The sequence below is a fragment of the Phanerochaete carnosa genome (assembly GCF_000300595.1).
Source record: "Phanerochaete carnosa HHB-10118-sp unplaced genomic scaffold PHACAscaffold_4, whole genome shotgun sequence".
In the NCBI taxonomy this organism is placed as follows: Eukaryota; Fungi; Basidiomycota; class Agaricomycetes; order Polyporales; family Phanerochaetaceae; genus Phanerochaete; species Phanerochaete carnosa.
The window spans coordinates 1,153,876-1,170,302 of record NW_006767631.1 but is presented as its reverse complement, the minus strand read 5'-3'; the positions used below and the strand labels follow the sequence as shown (position 1 = coordinate 1,170,302).

The 16,427-nt window shown below is 55.0% G+C and overlaps 4 protein-coding genes across 4 annotated transcripts; 1 reads left to right on the top strand and 3 right to left on the bottom strand.

Annotated features, from left to right (window-relative positions):
• Positions 1-162: 162 nt before the first annotated feature.
• On the bottom strand, positions 163-926 carry PHACADRAFT_253744 (uncharacterized protein). Its single transcript, XM_007394334.1, has 5 exons — positions 817-926; positions 672-754; positions 591-615; positions 471-537; positions 163-409 (listed from the first exon to the last, which is right to left on the bottom strand). Exons 1-5 carry the CDS (start codon positions 850-852, stop codon positions 303-305), a joined length of 318 nt encoding a protein of 105 aa, XP_007394396.1. The 5' UTR covers positions 853-926; the 3' UTR covers positions 163-302.
• A 426-nt stretch (positions 927-1,352) lies between these two features.
• On the bottom strand, positions 1,353-3,133 carry PHACADRAFT_253742 (uncharacterized protein). Its single transcript, XM_007394333.1, has one exon. It carries the CDS (start codon positions 2,851-2,853, stop codon positions 1,915-1,917), a length of 939 nt encoding a protein of 312 aa, XP_007394395.1. The 5' UTR covers positions 2,854-3,133; the 3' UTR covers positions 1,353-1,914.
• Positions 3,134-4,584: 1,451 nt separating this feature from the next.
• PHACADRAFT_172233 (uncharacterized protein) lies at positions 4,585-6,896 on the top strand. Its single transcript, XM_007394332.1, has 12 exons — positions 4,585-4,705; positions 4,917-4,974; positions 5,059-5,201; positions 5,246-5,336; positions 5,370-5,466; positions 5,521-5,607; positions 5,666-5,771; positions 5,825-5,945; positions 6,002-6,134; positions 6,191-6,262; positions 6,410-6,628; positions 6,666-6,896. The coding sequence occupies exons 1-12, from the start codon at positions 4,648-4,650 to the stop codon at positions 6,768-6,770; spliced, it is 1,290 nt and encodes a 429-aa protein (XP_007394394.1). The 5' UTR covers positions 4,585-4,647; the 3' UTR covers positions 6,771-6,896.
• A 3,291-nt stretch (positions 6,897-10,187) lies between these two features.
• Positions 10,188-16,049, bottom strand: PHACADRAFT_207767 (uncharacterized protein). Its single transcript, XM_007394331.1, has 17 exons — positions 15,983-16,049; positions 15,614-15,948; positions 15,335-15,559; positions 15,140-15,281; positions 14,987-15,088; positions 14,750-14,931; positions 14,517-14,693; positions 14,358-14,465; positions 14,209-14,298; positions 13,656-14,155; positions 13,542-13,603; positions 13,371-13,490; positions 13,099-13,307; positions 12,998-13,043; positions 12,894-12,939; positions 12,538-12,839; positions 10,188-12,419 (listed from the first exon to the last, which is right to left on the bottom strand). Exons 1-17 carry the CDS (start codon positions 16,041-16,043, stop codon positions 12,160-12,162), a joined length of 2,967 nt encoding a protein of 988 aa, XP_007394393.1. The 5' UTR covers positions 16,044-16,049; the 3' UTR covers positions 10,188-12,159.
• Between the last annotated feature and the right edge of the window lie 378 nt (positions 16,050-16,427).

Here is a 16,427-nt window from a genome sequence, read left to right as displayed (position 1 = left end):
CTCCGCCAATGACTCAGCGGTGCCGGTGAGCCAGGGGGCCCTCTGTACCAATCCGCGGCCGTTGTCTGTGCTCAGCCGGACAAACGGAAAGCGAAGGGATTGCAGCTTTCAAAGGACTTACAGATATCGTTCCGGAGAATGGTGTTTGGCCCGATAAATCGAGTCAGAAAGCGACGCTCATGTGTCCAACATGCCCGCAGACTATCCAATACACAAACATGGGAGGAGCTAATCGTACATGTGAAGAAACCGTGCATGGAAGGGGCCAGTAAAGGGTATGCAAATTATCCAACGGACACTGATTACCGGACATAGTTGCCACCAGTCGCACCGTAGTTGACGGGAGGAGCTTGAGCAGGGGCCATACCTGGCTGGTCATTGATGGGCTCGTACGTGCCATTTCCAATGTCTACGTAAAGAGGGACAAGTCAATTATGAGGCAACGTGGTGACAGCGCGGAAGTCGCTCACAGTGGTAGCCTCCACGCCCGTAACGCTCCTCGGCCTTCATCTTCTTGTATATCAGCCATAAAGCATGCTATTTGACAAGACTGAGGGATAGGGATCCTTTCTTTGTTGAAGTTTACTCACGATGTGACCAGGGAGGTAGCCGAGTCTGGAGGAATCCACATTAGACATCTCCATCGAACGGGAACGTGACATGGTACTCACACAGTCAGGAGAATATTGATAAGAAAATCGCAGCTACATCCAGTCATGAAGAATACGGAAATCGGTGGCACGAGAATTGCAACCTGGCGCGCGCGACGCCTCCTTGTCAGCCCAACATTTCCTTCAGCGGGCCTAGCGTACTCACGATGATAAGGAGGACATCAGAGCCACGAACACCCATGATGCTATTCAGGTGAAAATGTTATACTTCGTGAAAGGTATGAATTCTTGTGAGGGAGGTATGAGGGATGGTGACAGGTGCGGGTCAAGTTGTGGTTCAGGTGCTTTTGAAGGGAGCACGTTGGAGACTGCGCCGCGCTCAGTTGGCGCCAGAGCGATCGAACCGTGACGTCGATAGCGACGTCAATGTCAGTCACGGAGCGTGACAGACGCGCGTGGAGCGGTAGTCTGTATCGTGTACTAACAACTGTTCCTGAACGTCACCTGGATGTTGATCTCCCCAAACGACCTCTCAGAACTCAACGATCATCGCATGTACTACTATTATTATACATATACCGTATACATGATAGCTGCGAACCGTCGACATTAGCAACCACAGCAGTATCGTATCTTGAAGGCCGAGACTCAAAATGAAAGAGGACAGGGACGGTGCTCTAGCTAACGACTCTGCTGAGGAGCCTATTGCATATTGGAATGCCTGTATTGACAAGATGTCAGCAACACAGTAGCTCCCGGCGAGTAGGGGCATCATACCAGTGACAACCCAGCACCTTCCTACGCCGCAGTGATGGCAATTCGCGGACAATGAGGTCGTGCTGCGCTTTCGTCCACTGCGCAGTATGTTGTTCCTTCATCCTGCGGATGGAGATTTTTTCTAGTGCGGGAAGCTTCGACAGGACCTTATCCAGCTGCTGCCAGACAGAGAGCCCCTGCAGATGGGTATATACCGCATCGTTCGTCCCCTCCAGTTCGACATCAAGCGTCACGGTCTTCGTGCTGGCAGGGAGCTGGGACAAGATGACGAGAGGCACGCGCCATTCTTCGTCGGTGAAAAGCGTGGGCTTCGATGGGGCTGATCCAGTCGGTGGAATGACCGGCGCGGGTGGCAAAGGCTGGTCCGCATCGACGTTTGTGTCTGTACGCTCATCTTGATTCTGTGCATTTTCTACGTCCATCATATCGACATCGCGGCGCACGGGCATCCTCAGAATGACGTTCGTCAAGGCCAAGCAGGATGCCAGATTAAGCTGGGAATATATTTCCGCCGATTCTGCGACGTTTATACATCAGAGACACGCATGTTTGACATGTAGAGGTAAGCACACTCACCGCCTTCGGGAAGACGAGGCAATTCGAGGTTCACCTCTTGCAGCGTACAGCTCAGGCAATCCTTAAGCAGTTCACCCACAAAAGCCAAGTCTTGATGTTCCTCCAGGTAGTCCGCATGGAAGAGATCTACGACGCGGAAAGATCGCAGGGACTTCATGAACGGTTGTGTGCGGAGGTGGTCGAGGAAATTCAAGCAGATGTTGGCCATCGACAGCGACATCGATTTCACCCGTGTCTCGCAGGGTGAGCAACAACTGCCGTTATAATCCTTCTCGTCTTCATCATGCTCATCGAAACCAAAATGCCCCAGCCACATGTTCGCGAGATGTAGGTGCTCGATCTGCGAGAAGTGTCGGAGGATCCGGAGTTTGTTCTTCGAACTCTCGGTCGCGGCGACGAAGGAGTTGATGTACAGGCTGTGCAGGGGCACCTGCTTCCACTTCGGCAGCTCGCGCTCGGACCGCGCCCACTGGCAGTTAATGAAAGAGTAGCTGTGAGCCGAGGGCAGGAGCGCAGTAATGGCGGACAAAAACGTGGATTCTAGGGTCTCTCCAAGTCCATCCGAGTCCGGATCAGCCTCGTGAAAGCCATCAAAGCAGATGTCTTTGATGTATGCGCATACGCTGGGCGTGGATCGCAGGTAGTCGAGGAACTTCTGGAAGGCGTCGGCTTCTTTCTCGCAGTAGATGTATATCGAGTCAAAGAGATGGTAACGGGCCGAACGCAGCCAGGACGCGGAGACGAGGCTACATAATGCCAACGAGGTCTTGTCATCATGCAGGTGATCGATGACCATATCGCAGAGCTCGGGCGGAAGGCGTGCAGGAGTGGAAACGCAGTGCACTGCACTTTTCGGCTTGGGTAGGCGGGGCACTGGATTGGTCCTCATCTACACGACAGTAGGCTGATGAATACAACTCTTGCAGCCGGAGCAGGCACCCACCTCGTTGGGATTGTGTATCTGCAGCTGTGTGAGTGATGGATAGTGGCCAAGCCTGCACCGGGCGACACCGTAGGAAGTCGGCCGCGAGTCGTCTTCTTAGAGTACTGGCAGCAGATGATAGATAAGAGCAGTGGAGCGACGAGCCTCCTGTGGTTCGGCCGAACGCAGGACAAGGGGGATGCAAAGATTGCAGAGGCGTCAGCTCAAGCCGCGACCTGCGGCGCGGCGTGTGTCGCGACTTGACACGAAGCGCGTCAAAATTGTCACGGAGCGCATCGGCGCATCAGTAACGCGTCACGTACGGTATAAATTCGCGGCGCCAACGTTCGGCTTCGATATGTCACCTTAACTCTCTCGTTCTCCAAACAGTGTACGACCGATATTCATGCGGATTATAGAGGGGAACCGGCAACGTTGGACTTGCCATTCCCCGTCAAGTTTTTGTTAGCGGGTTCTTGAGATGAGCGCGATTGATCATGGTATGCTTCCATATCCTGCGCTCATTATCTGGATGTGCATCACTTTGAGCAATACAATCTAGCTTCGTTGGTTGTTTTTGTCAAGCTGTTGATGCTAGAACAAACTTTGGATAGCCTTAGCAGGGGGCTCGCGAAATCTTTGTGTTACCGGCATCGCGAGTTCTGTTTCTTGGCTTTTCTACATCTACTGGCGTCTGTCTACTGTCTAGCTCCTACTCATCTCGCTCAATGTGTAATTCTCTTTTAGTGAACTTAATCTAATATTTCTCTGGGGCGCGTCTTGAACAGCCCCATTCGCGACACGTTGCGCGATTCCCGAGTCCATGGCCCGACGGTGCCACCTCCGCCATCACGAACAAGCTGTGCCATCACCAAGTACTAGTGGCAGTCCGATAACAACATCCAACCGCCCTCATACTTGTGTCTGTGTGGATAAGCTCCCGCCCGTAGGCGGAGATGCATCCTAATAGCGTGAAGCCTGTCCTGATCGGCGGGCGCGCCAAGCGCAAACTGCGCCTCTCTGAGGTAAAGTCTCCTAGTTCGATCGGGTCGAGGAACGCACACTCTATCGTCGTGATATCAAATGTTGGTGCTCGTGGTGTTCAGAGTGTTTCATGCTCTCAGACTTTGATAGTTAAAGCCATGGACGTCAAAGTACTGGCGAGATCATCACGCTGGACTGCTTTATAGGCCGAGAACTCCTCCGGCTCGCACATCTATCTCTCACTCGTCGCAGCGCTTTCCTATTCATCCTATAGAGCACTCATCTGATTTTGAAGAACATCGCAGACGCGTCCTCGACAGCAGATGTTCTCCCCCAGACGAGCACCCATCGGACCAAGGGAGATGCGGTCCTCTACAGACGGCACCGCGCAGATCATTCACGTCGCCTCGGACACGTCCCCGAACACGCGGGAGCTACCACGTCACCGTATTAACTGATGACCTGCCACAGTATGCGACGTACCGCATAGCGGACTTCTCAGAAGGCGAAAGCCTCAGTGACGAAGGCCTCAGTGGTGAATACCGGAGCGGCGATGGCCTACTTGTATACGACTCAACGATAAACAAAGAGGCCTCATACACGGGAGGAAAAGAAGCGCCATGGATACCCGGCAAGTGCCCTTGGTTCCATATCGCTTGAGCCTAACCTAAATCAAGTCCGTTCGATACAGATTATTCCCCCACAAATGGAACCGACATCAAGCCGTGGACCCCAGTTCCATTACGCCTGTGGTTCTGGGTTCCGCTTGGGCTCATCATGGCCTTGGGCAGCGTCGCATTGGAAATAGCATTGCAATTTAGCCAGAAAAACCATGGTATGTCCTTATGCGCGACGTCTCTCGTGCGAATCAACAGCACTCTACAGGATGGGAGACTTTAAGCAAGGCCTCGGCCGAAAGCGGGGTCATGCACTATGTCTATGTATATACTCTTTTCTTTCATCATCACATTCCTCACACGTTTCTCGCAGACCCTGTCGCCTGTTGCGATCTCCATATTCTTCACCGCCCCTGTGGGTGTGGACAGACCTCGAGGTCCGGAAGCTGCAGCCGTACGTCGAACTAGCGCGGGGTAATGCGCCACCGCAGCGCAGCCTGCTCCTGGACTACACGCGCATCCGGTACGTCCCGTCCTTCTACCACTCTTGCATTCCGCTAACAGTTTGTAGTACGCCCCCTGTATGGATCATCGCAGCGCGCAACCGACATTGGCCCGTCGTCGTCGGCTCGCTCCTAGTTCTACTTACGTTCTCGTTCCATCCGTTGGCTACCGCGCTGTTCAACGTGCAGGATATTGATATGATACAACACGGTGCGAGCTCAAGCGCGTGGATGTGTAAAATAGCTGACAATAAGCCATGTGGGACAATGCGACGAACATGGGCATGCTTAGCCTCAATAACGACCAAAACTTCCAGGACCTCACCTGTGCGCGCCCCGCGCTAATGTTTCGGCACAATTAGCTCAACAATCTAATTAGCCTTTTGACCGCCGCCGGCTATGCCTCTGCCAGTGTCCTGTACAACATAAGCTACCCGCCCTTCGTGTACGACGGCTACACAATTGCGCCTCTCAACGTATGTTCACAGGTGGACTGTGATAGAGTGCGGCTGAGGAAAGTCTACGTGTAGCTTCCCTACATCGCGAACGGCACACTGTTTGTGAACACGACAGCGGTACTGAGCCACCCGACGTGCATGAATGCTGATTTTGGATCTGTGAGTATCAACAATTGCAAACGTCAACGATGGGCTGACCAGGACCCTTCGCGACTAGCTGAACATGACACAATGGGAGAATCAGAACGGATGGAACAATAGCGCGACCTTCCGTGGATGCGAATTCTCTTGGTCGGTTGACAAGTCTTCTACGAATCTGTTTGGTAAGCTGTCGCCTTTCGCCATGACGACGCGCTGAAAGCGCACCTGTTGCCAGGCGTCGACCCTGTCGCAAACACCTCTCAGTGCTCCGTCTTCACCTCCGTGCTGGAATCCTTCCGGCCCGTTATCTGCTGGTTCTTCACGTACCAGCCGACCCCGATGACCTCGCTAACGATGTGCACACGAACATCACGCTCCTCGACGCGCGCGCGGCGGCCGACCTCGCATCGAGCTACACTGATGCGCAGACGCTCGGCGAGCTCGGGTCGGGCAATGGCACGGACAAGGCGCTCGCGCAGTACGCGGGCATAATCACTGCCGCGTACAACGGCATGTTCTTCGACGTCGATCTCTCGGACCTGTTCGTTGCCGGGCGCCAGGACGCGCGATACGCCTCGCGCTCCCAGCGGCGATGTTCCAGGCCGCGGCGATGTCCGGGCTTACGGCGGCCTTTGAGAACGACCAGTTTGCCGGGCTCGCGGAGCAGATATACGTGTGTCCCCTCGCCCCTTGCCCTGCCGCAGACGGGGCGCAGCGCTGACCGGCCGAGCAGACGATGTACCTCTCGCTCGTCGCCAAAACCGTCTACTTCATCACGCTCGACCAGCCGATCGCGGTGGACCTCCAGACGGTGCACTAGCGGCTCTTCCTGAGCCCCGTCGCGACACACTTGCTCGCGGCGGCACTGTTCGTGCTCGCCGCAGTCGGCACGCTCCTGCAGCTCTGGCACCGGCGCGAGCGGCGCGCCCTACACCTCTCGCACGCGCCGGGCACGATCGCTTTGGCCGTGTCACTCGGCGGGCAGACGGACGTCGGGAGCGTGCTCGCGGGGCGCCAGGGCGACGAGGAAGTGAAAGCGGTGCTCGAGGGGAAGCGATTAATTCCGTATCGACGAGCGGACGATGAAGATTGTCATGGAGGGCGAGGAGGGGTACGATCAGGCGGTGACTCCGGGGCCAGCGCACTTGACGTTTGGGGATACGAGTGGACCCGGCGTTTGATGACTTCCGTGTACGACGTCTGCTGAAGCTATTTGTATGAACAGCTGCATTTCCTAGTATGTATCTAACCTGAGTACTGAGTAATCACATCACCCTCAACTGGTCCAGATATGGCGCCTAAAAATTGGTCAGCTCAGAGAGCTCAGCAGTCCTACGACCAGACTTAGTTATCGGCATAGCAAAGATGAGGGAAGCCTGTGAAGACATGCATATGCTGAAGGAAGTTGAAAAGAAGGCGCATGTGGCTGGTAGGCGGACATGTACACTTAGGGGCCTGCAAAAGGAAAGCCAGGACAGCATGTGTAACACATGTAGAGCTGTGCTTACGCACCAATGGATAAGCAGAAACTCGGGACAAATGGTCTCCAGTGACTACAAATGTTCTTGAAGCTAACACCTGGTATGGGTGCGAACGGGGTGATATGGATATGATTAACAACGTAGTTGCTCAAAAACCATCCCAGGTCACGAATGGGGCTGTTTCAGCCTAATACAACAGGCCGAGACCGCAGACATCTTCTGTATTTGACACGGGGATGTCAGTAAGGTGTCCGAGGGGCGGGAAGATGAAGATGTTGGGATGTTTTCCCGATGCGAGTAACACGACGCATGCGTCGTCCATTTGATGCCAGCAGTGCCTCGCGCACATTTCGTCTCTTTATTTCCTGCTGGAATGCGCCGCCGGGAATCCTTGCGGGTGATGACTACTACGATTGCCTTTCTCGGCATTGGTGCCGGGGAGTCCATGCGATCTGGGAGCGAGATCTCGATCTGCTCCCGGGTCTCTGAATCGTCTCACTTGTTGGACATTGACCGTCGTCGACAACACAGCGTATGTGGTGTCTCGGTGTCTCGAGCTTCGGCCTGAAGGCGACTATCTCCGGCGGATGAGAGCTGTGCGGGCATGGTCGGAGTCGGCCTCATCTCGCCTCCATAATGCGCCGATGCGCCGCTCCCGCGAAGCTTCGTGCCGCCGGAAGATAGAAGGCCGACTTCTCAGGATGGCACACACTGTGCCAAGGTCGAAGGCTGAGCGGAGACGCCACAGCTCATCTTCGTATGTTTCGGCTCTCTCCTTCCCCATGCGCACTCAGAACGCGATCTGCAGCGCGCCCTTTTCGTCTGCGCTCGTGGCCGCTGTCCCACTGGCGGTGATTAATTCACCACGCGCCCGTCGACGTGACCTCGGCTGCCGCCCAGACAGCGCAAAATCACGCCAGACGTCGGCCTTGTGGCACAGCGATCCGTCTGCGAAGGGCGCGCCGACGTTCAATCTCCCATCAGAGCAGCCGATTCCGATGGGCCTTCCCACGCCCGCCCCCTGCATCTCCAACTCTCACATGTCTTCCGCACGCTTCTTGTCTGCTTTTGTCCATCGACGTCGCGCAGATTTGGGCATCACACTTTGGCTTCGACCGTCCCCTCCCCAGCTATAAATCCCAGTGCCGTCCCCCTCGCCGTTCTCTTTTTCCCCCACATTCTCCCCACACACGACCGTACGCTCGCAGCCTCCAGCTCATTCGTATCCTTGTATTCTACTGCAGACATTCTGTCTCGAATCCCAACGATCCTTGACTTCTGCGCACCATACCTTGTTTCCAACTACCTGTTACCCCTCTATCAGTTGCCGTCGCGCGTCACATCTCCCAATCTGCCCGCTCGAAGGATATCGCTTGTCATCATCCCCTCTGCGTTCTTACGAATACAACTACTCTCTGTTTCTAGCTCCGGCTCTTTGCATACCCGCTCTCGGTCTTCCTACGCTCTTCTTTTAAAGTCTAGCTCTCCTTCGCTATCCATTCTAGTTACTCGCACAGCAATTGTCGCCTTCTCTCTCCATTATGCAGTCATCATCAACCCCGCCTCTGGAATCTCCACAGCCCGTCTCGCAGCACAGTTCTCCTCGCCCTAGCACACACATAGCAAACCAGCAGGAAACTTCCCAACAGCATATACCCATTATCTCGCGCGATACCACGCCTATCGCTTCCAGCAAGCCCTCGACACCACCCTCCAACTCTCAGCCTCAGCCGCTGACCCCGCCAGACTCAGCCTCTCGCTCAAGCTCCGCTACGTCAACGGGATCGACTCTGTCCGCTGCAGCGCCTCAGTTCCGCACGAGGCTGATTGACGCTCCCATCGATCTCGCAGGACTCGTCCAGCCGACTGATGGGACTCCTCCTCCCTTGCAGAAGTCCACCATGGGCAGCGGTGGGAGCGGTATCTTGGATCTGGCTTGCGGTCTTTCTCCCTCTGACGACGGTCGCAGTAAGTGTTTCGCGAATTTATCTCCCCACACCATGTCTTACGGTACTTCTCAGCCCCAACCCAGGAGTCGTTCCCTCCACTATACGTACCATCGCTCGTTGCTCCCTCTCCGTCGTTCTCTTCCTCTTCATATACCCCTGACCTCTCTTCTCAGTCGTCCAACGGCAGCCTTTCACCTCAGACAGCCGTGGCCGGCGACGGGACGTTGCGCACACCGAACGTCTATATCAATGGTCTACCGCCGAATTTCCCGGAGGATAAGCTGCTGGAGATGACATCCCAGTATGGTGAAGTCCTCAGCGTTCGAACGTTTACCCGTCATGTGAGCGAAAAGCCCTCGTAAGTATTGTTTCCTCCGATTATATGCGCATATGAACACCTTCCATGGGCACGCGCATGCGTGTTTACGTCTTATGCATATGACATGTGAATGGTCTTGACTGACGGAACCTTTTCACACAGCGGCTACGGCTTTGTACTGTAAGCATCTGTTTGTTATCTCCGCTGCACGTTGTTTATAATGCATTTCGTAGATTCTCGAGTCTCGACGCTGCCGAGAAGTGTGTAGAGTCTCTCCGAAAATATCGCAATCTACACCCCTCGTTCTCCAAGGCGAGTGAATTTTGTTAGTGGCTGTAGGCGCAGACTGAGTGTCGCGCAGCAAATCCACAAGATTCCCGGTACAGCCTACGCCAACAGTGTCGCCCTACCGGTGTCCGCCACTGATCCTCCCGATTCTTTCAAAGTGCGCATGGAACGTCTCAAAGACACACACTCCACGAACCTGTACATAGAGGGCCTTCCCCTGACGATAGATGTGCCGACGCTTCAAGCTCTTGTGAGCCCACACAAGATTTTGAGCAGCCGTCTCTTCCAAACCAGGTTGAGTAATCCACCGAGGATAATCGCCTTCGTACGGTTAGCCATCTTCCTTATGACGATCGAGTCGAAGGTGCTGACCACCCTGACCTTGATAGGCTTGAGAGCCGCCAGGCCGCGGAAGAAATTGTTGAGCGCCTGCACGGTCGTATGGTTCGCGGATGGAACGACGCCGGCAGCCGAATCTCCGTCAGATTCGCCGATACCGCTGAGCAGAGGGAACTTAGGGTACGTGATCTTCGATCAACTTCTCACCAGATGCTAACTGCCTTTGTGTAGCGCGCGGAGCGCATGACTCGCGATGGCGAGAACTCTCCTGCGAGGCTTACCATGGCTCAAGCGGCGCTGCTCAATCTCAAAGGCACTCAGCTGCATCCTAGCAGCCAGGCTTCACGTATCCCGAGTCCCAACTTCGATCTTTCTCCGCCTATGCCCTCCGATCTCTCGCTTTCGCCTGATCTCTACGCTCCGGTCAACCTCCCCGAGCTGCCGCCGCCCATAGGACTTCACAATCAGCAAACTCTCAGTGACTTGCGTGCCCTCGGGACTGTTCACGCACATCGAAACGATGGCCTCCATTCTCAGGCTGCCGATTTCGTCTCGTCCAGCTTGCGCTTGCCATCCAATGCGTACAATACTGAGCAAGCCTTCTCTCCGGACTTACTGCAGATGCAAATGGCTCTCAGCAGCGGTATCACGAATCCCCTTATTTCGACACGTGCTCAAAATGGGTTTACGCAAATGGAGCGCCTCATTCTTCAAGCTCACGAAACGCGTCAGCAGAACGCAGAGCGCCTTCTCCGCGCTCAGCAGCAAGGGCTGTCTCAAGGGCTGTCTTCCGAGTTCAGTATGTCGGCCTCCGATGTCCACACTGCTGACGCACGACTTCGTGGACTTGAAGCTGCCGCGACCGCGTCTTCCCGCGGTGGAGCGTCTCGAAAGCTCATGAGCTCCTTGCCCTCGATGTCCGAGGCGGATTTTCATGCCACTAGCGGAAGTCACCGGCAGGTCTTACGTTCGACCGCTAACGGAGGCGCGTCCACCATCGCTGCTACCAAGCAAGAACAGAAGGCGTCTCCACTCACATTGGACCTCGAGTCTCGGCTGACGTTCACACGCCAGAGGAATCAGACCGCCGCTGAGGCCCGTGCACAGGCCCAGGCGGAAGCTCAGGCTCAGGCTCTCCATACCCGCTCCACTACAGTTCCGTCGCATTATCTTAACAACGAACGCTTTGATTCCCGATCTCTTCCCAACAGCAACAGCAGAAGCATCAACTCTAGTATCCACTCTACCGCACACTCCGGCAACGCGCCGACCCAGCACGCAAATCTTGTCAGCGTCTCGAAAGATATGCACCAAGCTACCACCGCCCGTGACAATTGCAGCCTTTTGCGCACAGCCAACGACAACTTCAGGAACAATCTCGCTAGCACCACCACTGTTCGTGACGATAACACCCAGCCCATCCATGATTCGTCCACCGTCAAGCCACATTTTACCGGCGCACCTGCCACCTCCCCGACGAACCAGCTGCACACTCGCATCGACACTGCCCTCCAGAGCCGCAAGATGTCTCTTACCCGGAGCAGCGTGCCCCGCGTTGCTGATGACGAGGACGACGGCTCAGGCCTCGACTCGCCCGCGCTCTCGTATTCTGCAAGCGTCCGCACGCCTGCGTCGCTAAGCCCTTCGACTCCGTTCTCCGCGTTCGGCGAGACGTTTGAAGGACCGCCCATGGCTCCCGGCGTGAAGGTCCTTGGGCCTGGAGGCGATGTCGCTCTTGGCATGGGCAGCGGCGTCGGCCTCGCTGCCGACGTCAAACAGAAGATGCGCGTTACCGAGTAGTCCGTCGCGCGAGTATTGTCCGTTTGAGCAGGGCGCAGTTATTGCGGTGCCGAGATGTTGTGTACGATACCGATAGAACAACCATTCATGGCCAATACCCCCCACAGCATGAGTATCGATGTACGTGTACTTTAGTTGTACGACAGTGTACGCCCTTTTTGTGTGTAGAATACTGTACGTTGTCGTAACATAATCATATTATGTTCCAAGGCGATGAGTGCGGTGCACGTCATACGCTTCATTTTTCACGAGCTGTCCTGGCAACAAAGTGCGAGATCCGAGAAGAGATGGATTGCAGGACGAGACAGCATGAATTGTACAGCAAAACGACGGAGATATAGACACAGCAAGAAAGCATGGCAAACTAGCGCGAGTCTAAATGAAGGCGAGTGGCTCAGGTTAGGGATGTTAGCACCTGTTGTACCCACGCGTTGCTCTCGAGCCTAGGCCGAAACTGTTCTATGCAGCGCTTGAGCTCGGCGAGCTGCGCCTCGGGGTCGCCCTCGCCGTCCTCGCCTTCGGCGTCAGCCATGAAGACGTCGTAGGCGTCGCTGTGCGTCGACACGGAGTCGGACCAGGCTTTGAGGAGCTCCTCGACGAGCGCCGTGCCGTCTTCGACCACGGACGGATCGAGCTCGGTTTGCATTCGGTCCTCTGTGAGAGCGGGTCAGAGAGCAGAGTTAGTGAGGTGAGGGAAGCCGGTGGAAGGGAGAAGGAGAGGAGGAGGAGAGGAGAGGGGGAGGAAAGGAGCGGACGGAGAGGGCGCGCGCACCTGCGTTGAAGTCCTCGAGCTCGTCGGCCTTGCGTTTCGCGAGGCGGACGACGCGCTCGGGGAAGTTGGCGAGCTCGGCGACGTGGATGCCGAAGCTCTGGTCACATACGCCCGGCGCGACCTTGTAGAGGAGCGTCATGTCCTTTTTCTGCGCCACGCCCTCATCCTCTGCGCCGTCGGCAGAGGAGACGTGCGCGACGACGTGCAGGTTCTTGACGTGCGGCAGCTGCTGGGCGAGCGTCGTGAGCTCGTGGAAGTGCGTCGCGAAGAGGCAGAAGGCGTGGATCGTCGAGGCGATGTGTCTGCGAATGGGATGAGTGGAGGGGGGTGTGGGGAGAAGAAGGGAGGGGACGTACTCGGAGATGGCCCAGGCGAGGCCGAAGCCGTCGTAGGTAGACGTGCCTGGAGAGCGTGATGGTCAGTTAGGACGTGAATGTAACGACTGTGCTCAGAACCCCACCTCGTCCAAGCTCATCGATGATAATCAGCGAATCTTGCGTTGCACTCTGTCCATTCGCCATCAACATCTCTTTTCACATTCGTTGCACACTGTTCACTGACTCGGAGGATGTTTGCCGTCTCAAGCATCTCTGCCATGAACGTCGACACGCCGCGGAGCTGGCTGTCGCCAGCGCCGACGCGGCAAAGTACGGAGTCGAAGACCGGCAAACGTGCCTCGCTACAAGGCACCCAGCTGCCTGTCTGCGCAAGCAACGCGATAACGCCGACCTGCCGAATGTACGTGCTCTTTCCTCCCATGTTCGGACCAGCTACGAGCAGAACGATACTTTTGTTAGCAGCCGAGAGGAAGGAGTACAGGGCGGTGAGCGTACTGATAATTTGGAATTCGCTCTCATCTTTGATCATTTCAACGTCGTTCGGGATGAAGCTAACGTCGTCTTGAACCTCCAGGCATGGGTGCCGAGCATCTTTCAGGACCATACCGCCGGTGCCTAAGGGACTTGTCAGACGGAATGATCGAGTCTTGTTTGCAGCCAGCGTACCTCTCTCTAGTACTTCAGGTTTAGTGTAGGGCTCCGGTGCATTCACCGCAACGTGTGCAAAGCTGTGTGCAAATCAAAATGTGCATAAAATCTTGGGAGCGACTCTTAGCATACCTAATAATAACGTCCAGATGCGCAATAACCCCATTCCACTGCTCAAGGATAGGCGTGTACGTCGCCGCGATAGCCACAATCTCGCCAACAAGCTTGCTCTGCTTCGCCTTGTACTTCGCAACTGTCTCGCGGTACTCCTCTGCCAGCTCTCTGAGGGGGCTCGTCGTGAAGAACATGCCACTCTTTTGCGTGCCGAGCTCGTGGTACGCCCGCCGGTTCTTTTCGATTTTCTTTGAGTCGAGCTTCGATATGCGGAAGCAATACCCCCAGTTGACTGAGTTCTCGAGGTGGAGCTTCTTGTCGAGGTCGAGCTCCAGCTCGGCCGCGATGCGCCGGTGCTCCGCATCGAGCTCGTCGCGCACTCCCTTCAGCTTTTGTGCGAGTTCCTCGAGGTACGGGTCGTACTCGGGCTTGACTACAAAGTTGTGGTTCTCGAGCTCGTCGAGGTCGAGCGTGTCCTGCACCATGTCGGAGTACTTGGACAGGGAAACTTCGAATTCCTGCGCGCATCAAAATTAAAGGAGAAGAAACGCAGCGCGGTAGCGGAAAATACCTTAAGCTTGGTAAGATATGTTTCGTCAATAAGGACCTTGTACTCGTCGGTGGTATCAATGCTTTCAATGTTCTTCACCAAGCCTTCAAGCTGTGAAACGCAAAATCAGCCGCTGGAACGCAGCTGCACTCATCCAGGGATCAGCAAACCTTGAGCACAGCCTGATATACACGAACAACGTCCTCCAGCGTCGCGACAGACTTCTGGAACTTCTTGCAGATTCTATGCATGTCTGGCAACATTTTCAGCTGTTCCTCCTGCCCTGGACCTCAGCATTCGCAAGCACGCATAGCTTTGGGAGCGCATACCTGCAGCAGCCTTCGTGAGTTCGGGTCCTGGACGAAGACATCTACCAAATTCTGCCGGTTACGAATCTCGTGCAGGTTGACGAGGGGTTGCTTAAGCCAGCTAGCGAGCAGTCTCGAACCTTGCGCCGTCTTGCACTTGTTCAGAAGGCCGAGTAGTGTCGCGTTTTTGTTTGCGCCCTTTGTATCGAATACAGGTTAGTTTCTGTCTGCACATGACCGGCTGTGGGGCTCACTACGTTGCCTGGAGCGTCGATGAGATTCAACGCGCGAAGCGCACTCGCATCGAGTCGCATAAACTGTGTTAGGTCGTGCGTGCGGATGGTGTATGCGCCGTGGTTGGTTGGGTCGGAAAGCAGGGAGAGGTAGGTTGTGAGTGCTGCCAGCGAGGCCGGTGCTGCTGGAAGGCTGAGTTGCGCTGCGATGCTCTGTGTAAATTTCGGCCACCTACGACATTAAGAAGCTACACTCACGAACGATTGAAGCTGCGTCAACGCCAGTAGATGAGGACGGTATCGAGCTTGGACTCAGGAGGCGCATGAGATCGTCCTGAATGTTCCTCGAATTGAACTCGCCTGGAAGAGTGGTCAGCATTGCAGTGCGACCCAGTTGGTCATCTCACTAACTTGGTTTGCGTTCTGTAATAACAACATTGCAGCGCTCGAGCACAGCTCTGAGCTTCTTGAGGTCAACATCTCGCTCAGTAGCTCCAGACTGGGTGCCGGTGGGTAGAATTGCTTCCTTGACAGCCAGTTGAATAATCAAAGTCTGGGTATAAACGAATCGGTAAGAAAATCTTTTTGGAGCTTCGTATGGCATACTTCAGTATTTGAGAAGAGATCGTTATCGACGAAGTCTGCAACTCCTAGTTCCCGAGTGCTTGTGTCAGCAAAAGCGACACCAACTTGCTTAGTCTTCGCATTCGCCGGTGCACCCGGTGCAGCTGGCGTAGACGCGACCCGAATAGCCATGACGATGGGAGCAGTCGTTATATCCACATTTCCGAAGAGCATTTCTTCCACATCTTGCAAGTTCCCTGGAGAAGCCTACGCGCATGAATAGATGACACCAGTTTTGTATGCGAGAACCCTTGCACACACCTCTTTGTCTAGTGTAAACTTGGTCGCCCGCTTGCCCTGCCCTGCTTCTGGTACCCAAATCTCAACCTTGAGCTGGCGAGCGGTTAGAGCTTCCCTAAGAAACATTTTGGCCGAGTTCTCGCTAAGCGTAACACTGGGCAGACCATTACGACCGCCAGGACCAAGATATTTCACGACGGTGTTGGTATGATAAACATGGGTTGCAATATAGAGTGCATCTGGACCGTGTACGGAGTAGTAGTCGCCGCGGTTGAAGAGACGGATGGTGCCTGTTTCAGGAGACTTTGCTGGCAATTTTTTGAAGAAACTGCAGAATCCAGGATGTGAAACGTTGTCTGCGGAGAGGTGAGCTTCACAGAGGACATCTACATGTTTTCAACTTGCCAATCTCAAAATCTGCATCCTTTTCTTTCCCGTACATCAGCGCCATGGTTGCTGCAGCCGTCGAACGCGAGCGCGTCGCGTGCCAGGCGCGTCGTCCAAATGAGCGAGTTCACTCTCCGCAGCTCCGACTGAAAGGTTCACCCTAAAATTCTGCGAGTTGTCTGCGAGTTGTCTGCATTCTTCTGCTCCATGTCGAATCTGTGTAACTCAATCTGCTCTTGAGTACTCTATCTCGCTTTCGTGTCTGCCATCCAAGTCTAGCTACGACTCGCCTACGACCAGCACCTCTTGTGTACAGACGCAGTGGCTTTTCCACCATCGCTTCTGAAGTAGCTTTACGGTGCAAGACCAATTCACGACTTCGGTTGTCTTCCTATATTACTTCGATGCCTACCTTCCAAGGCGCAGAGGTTTGTCACGGGAGAGACAT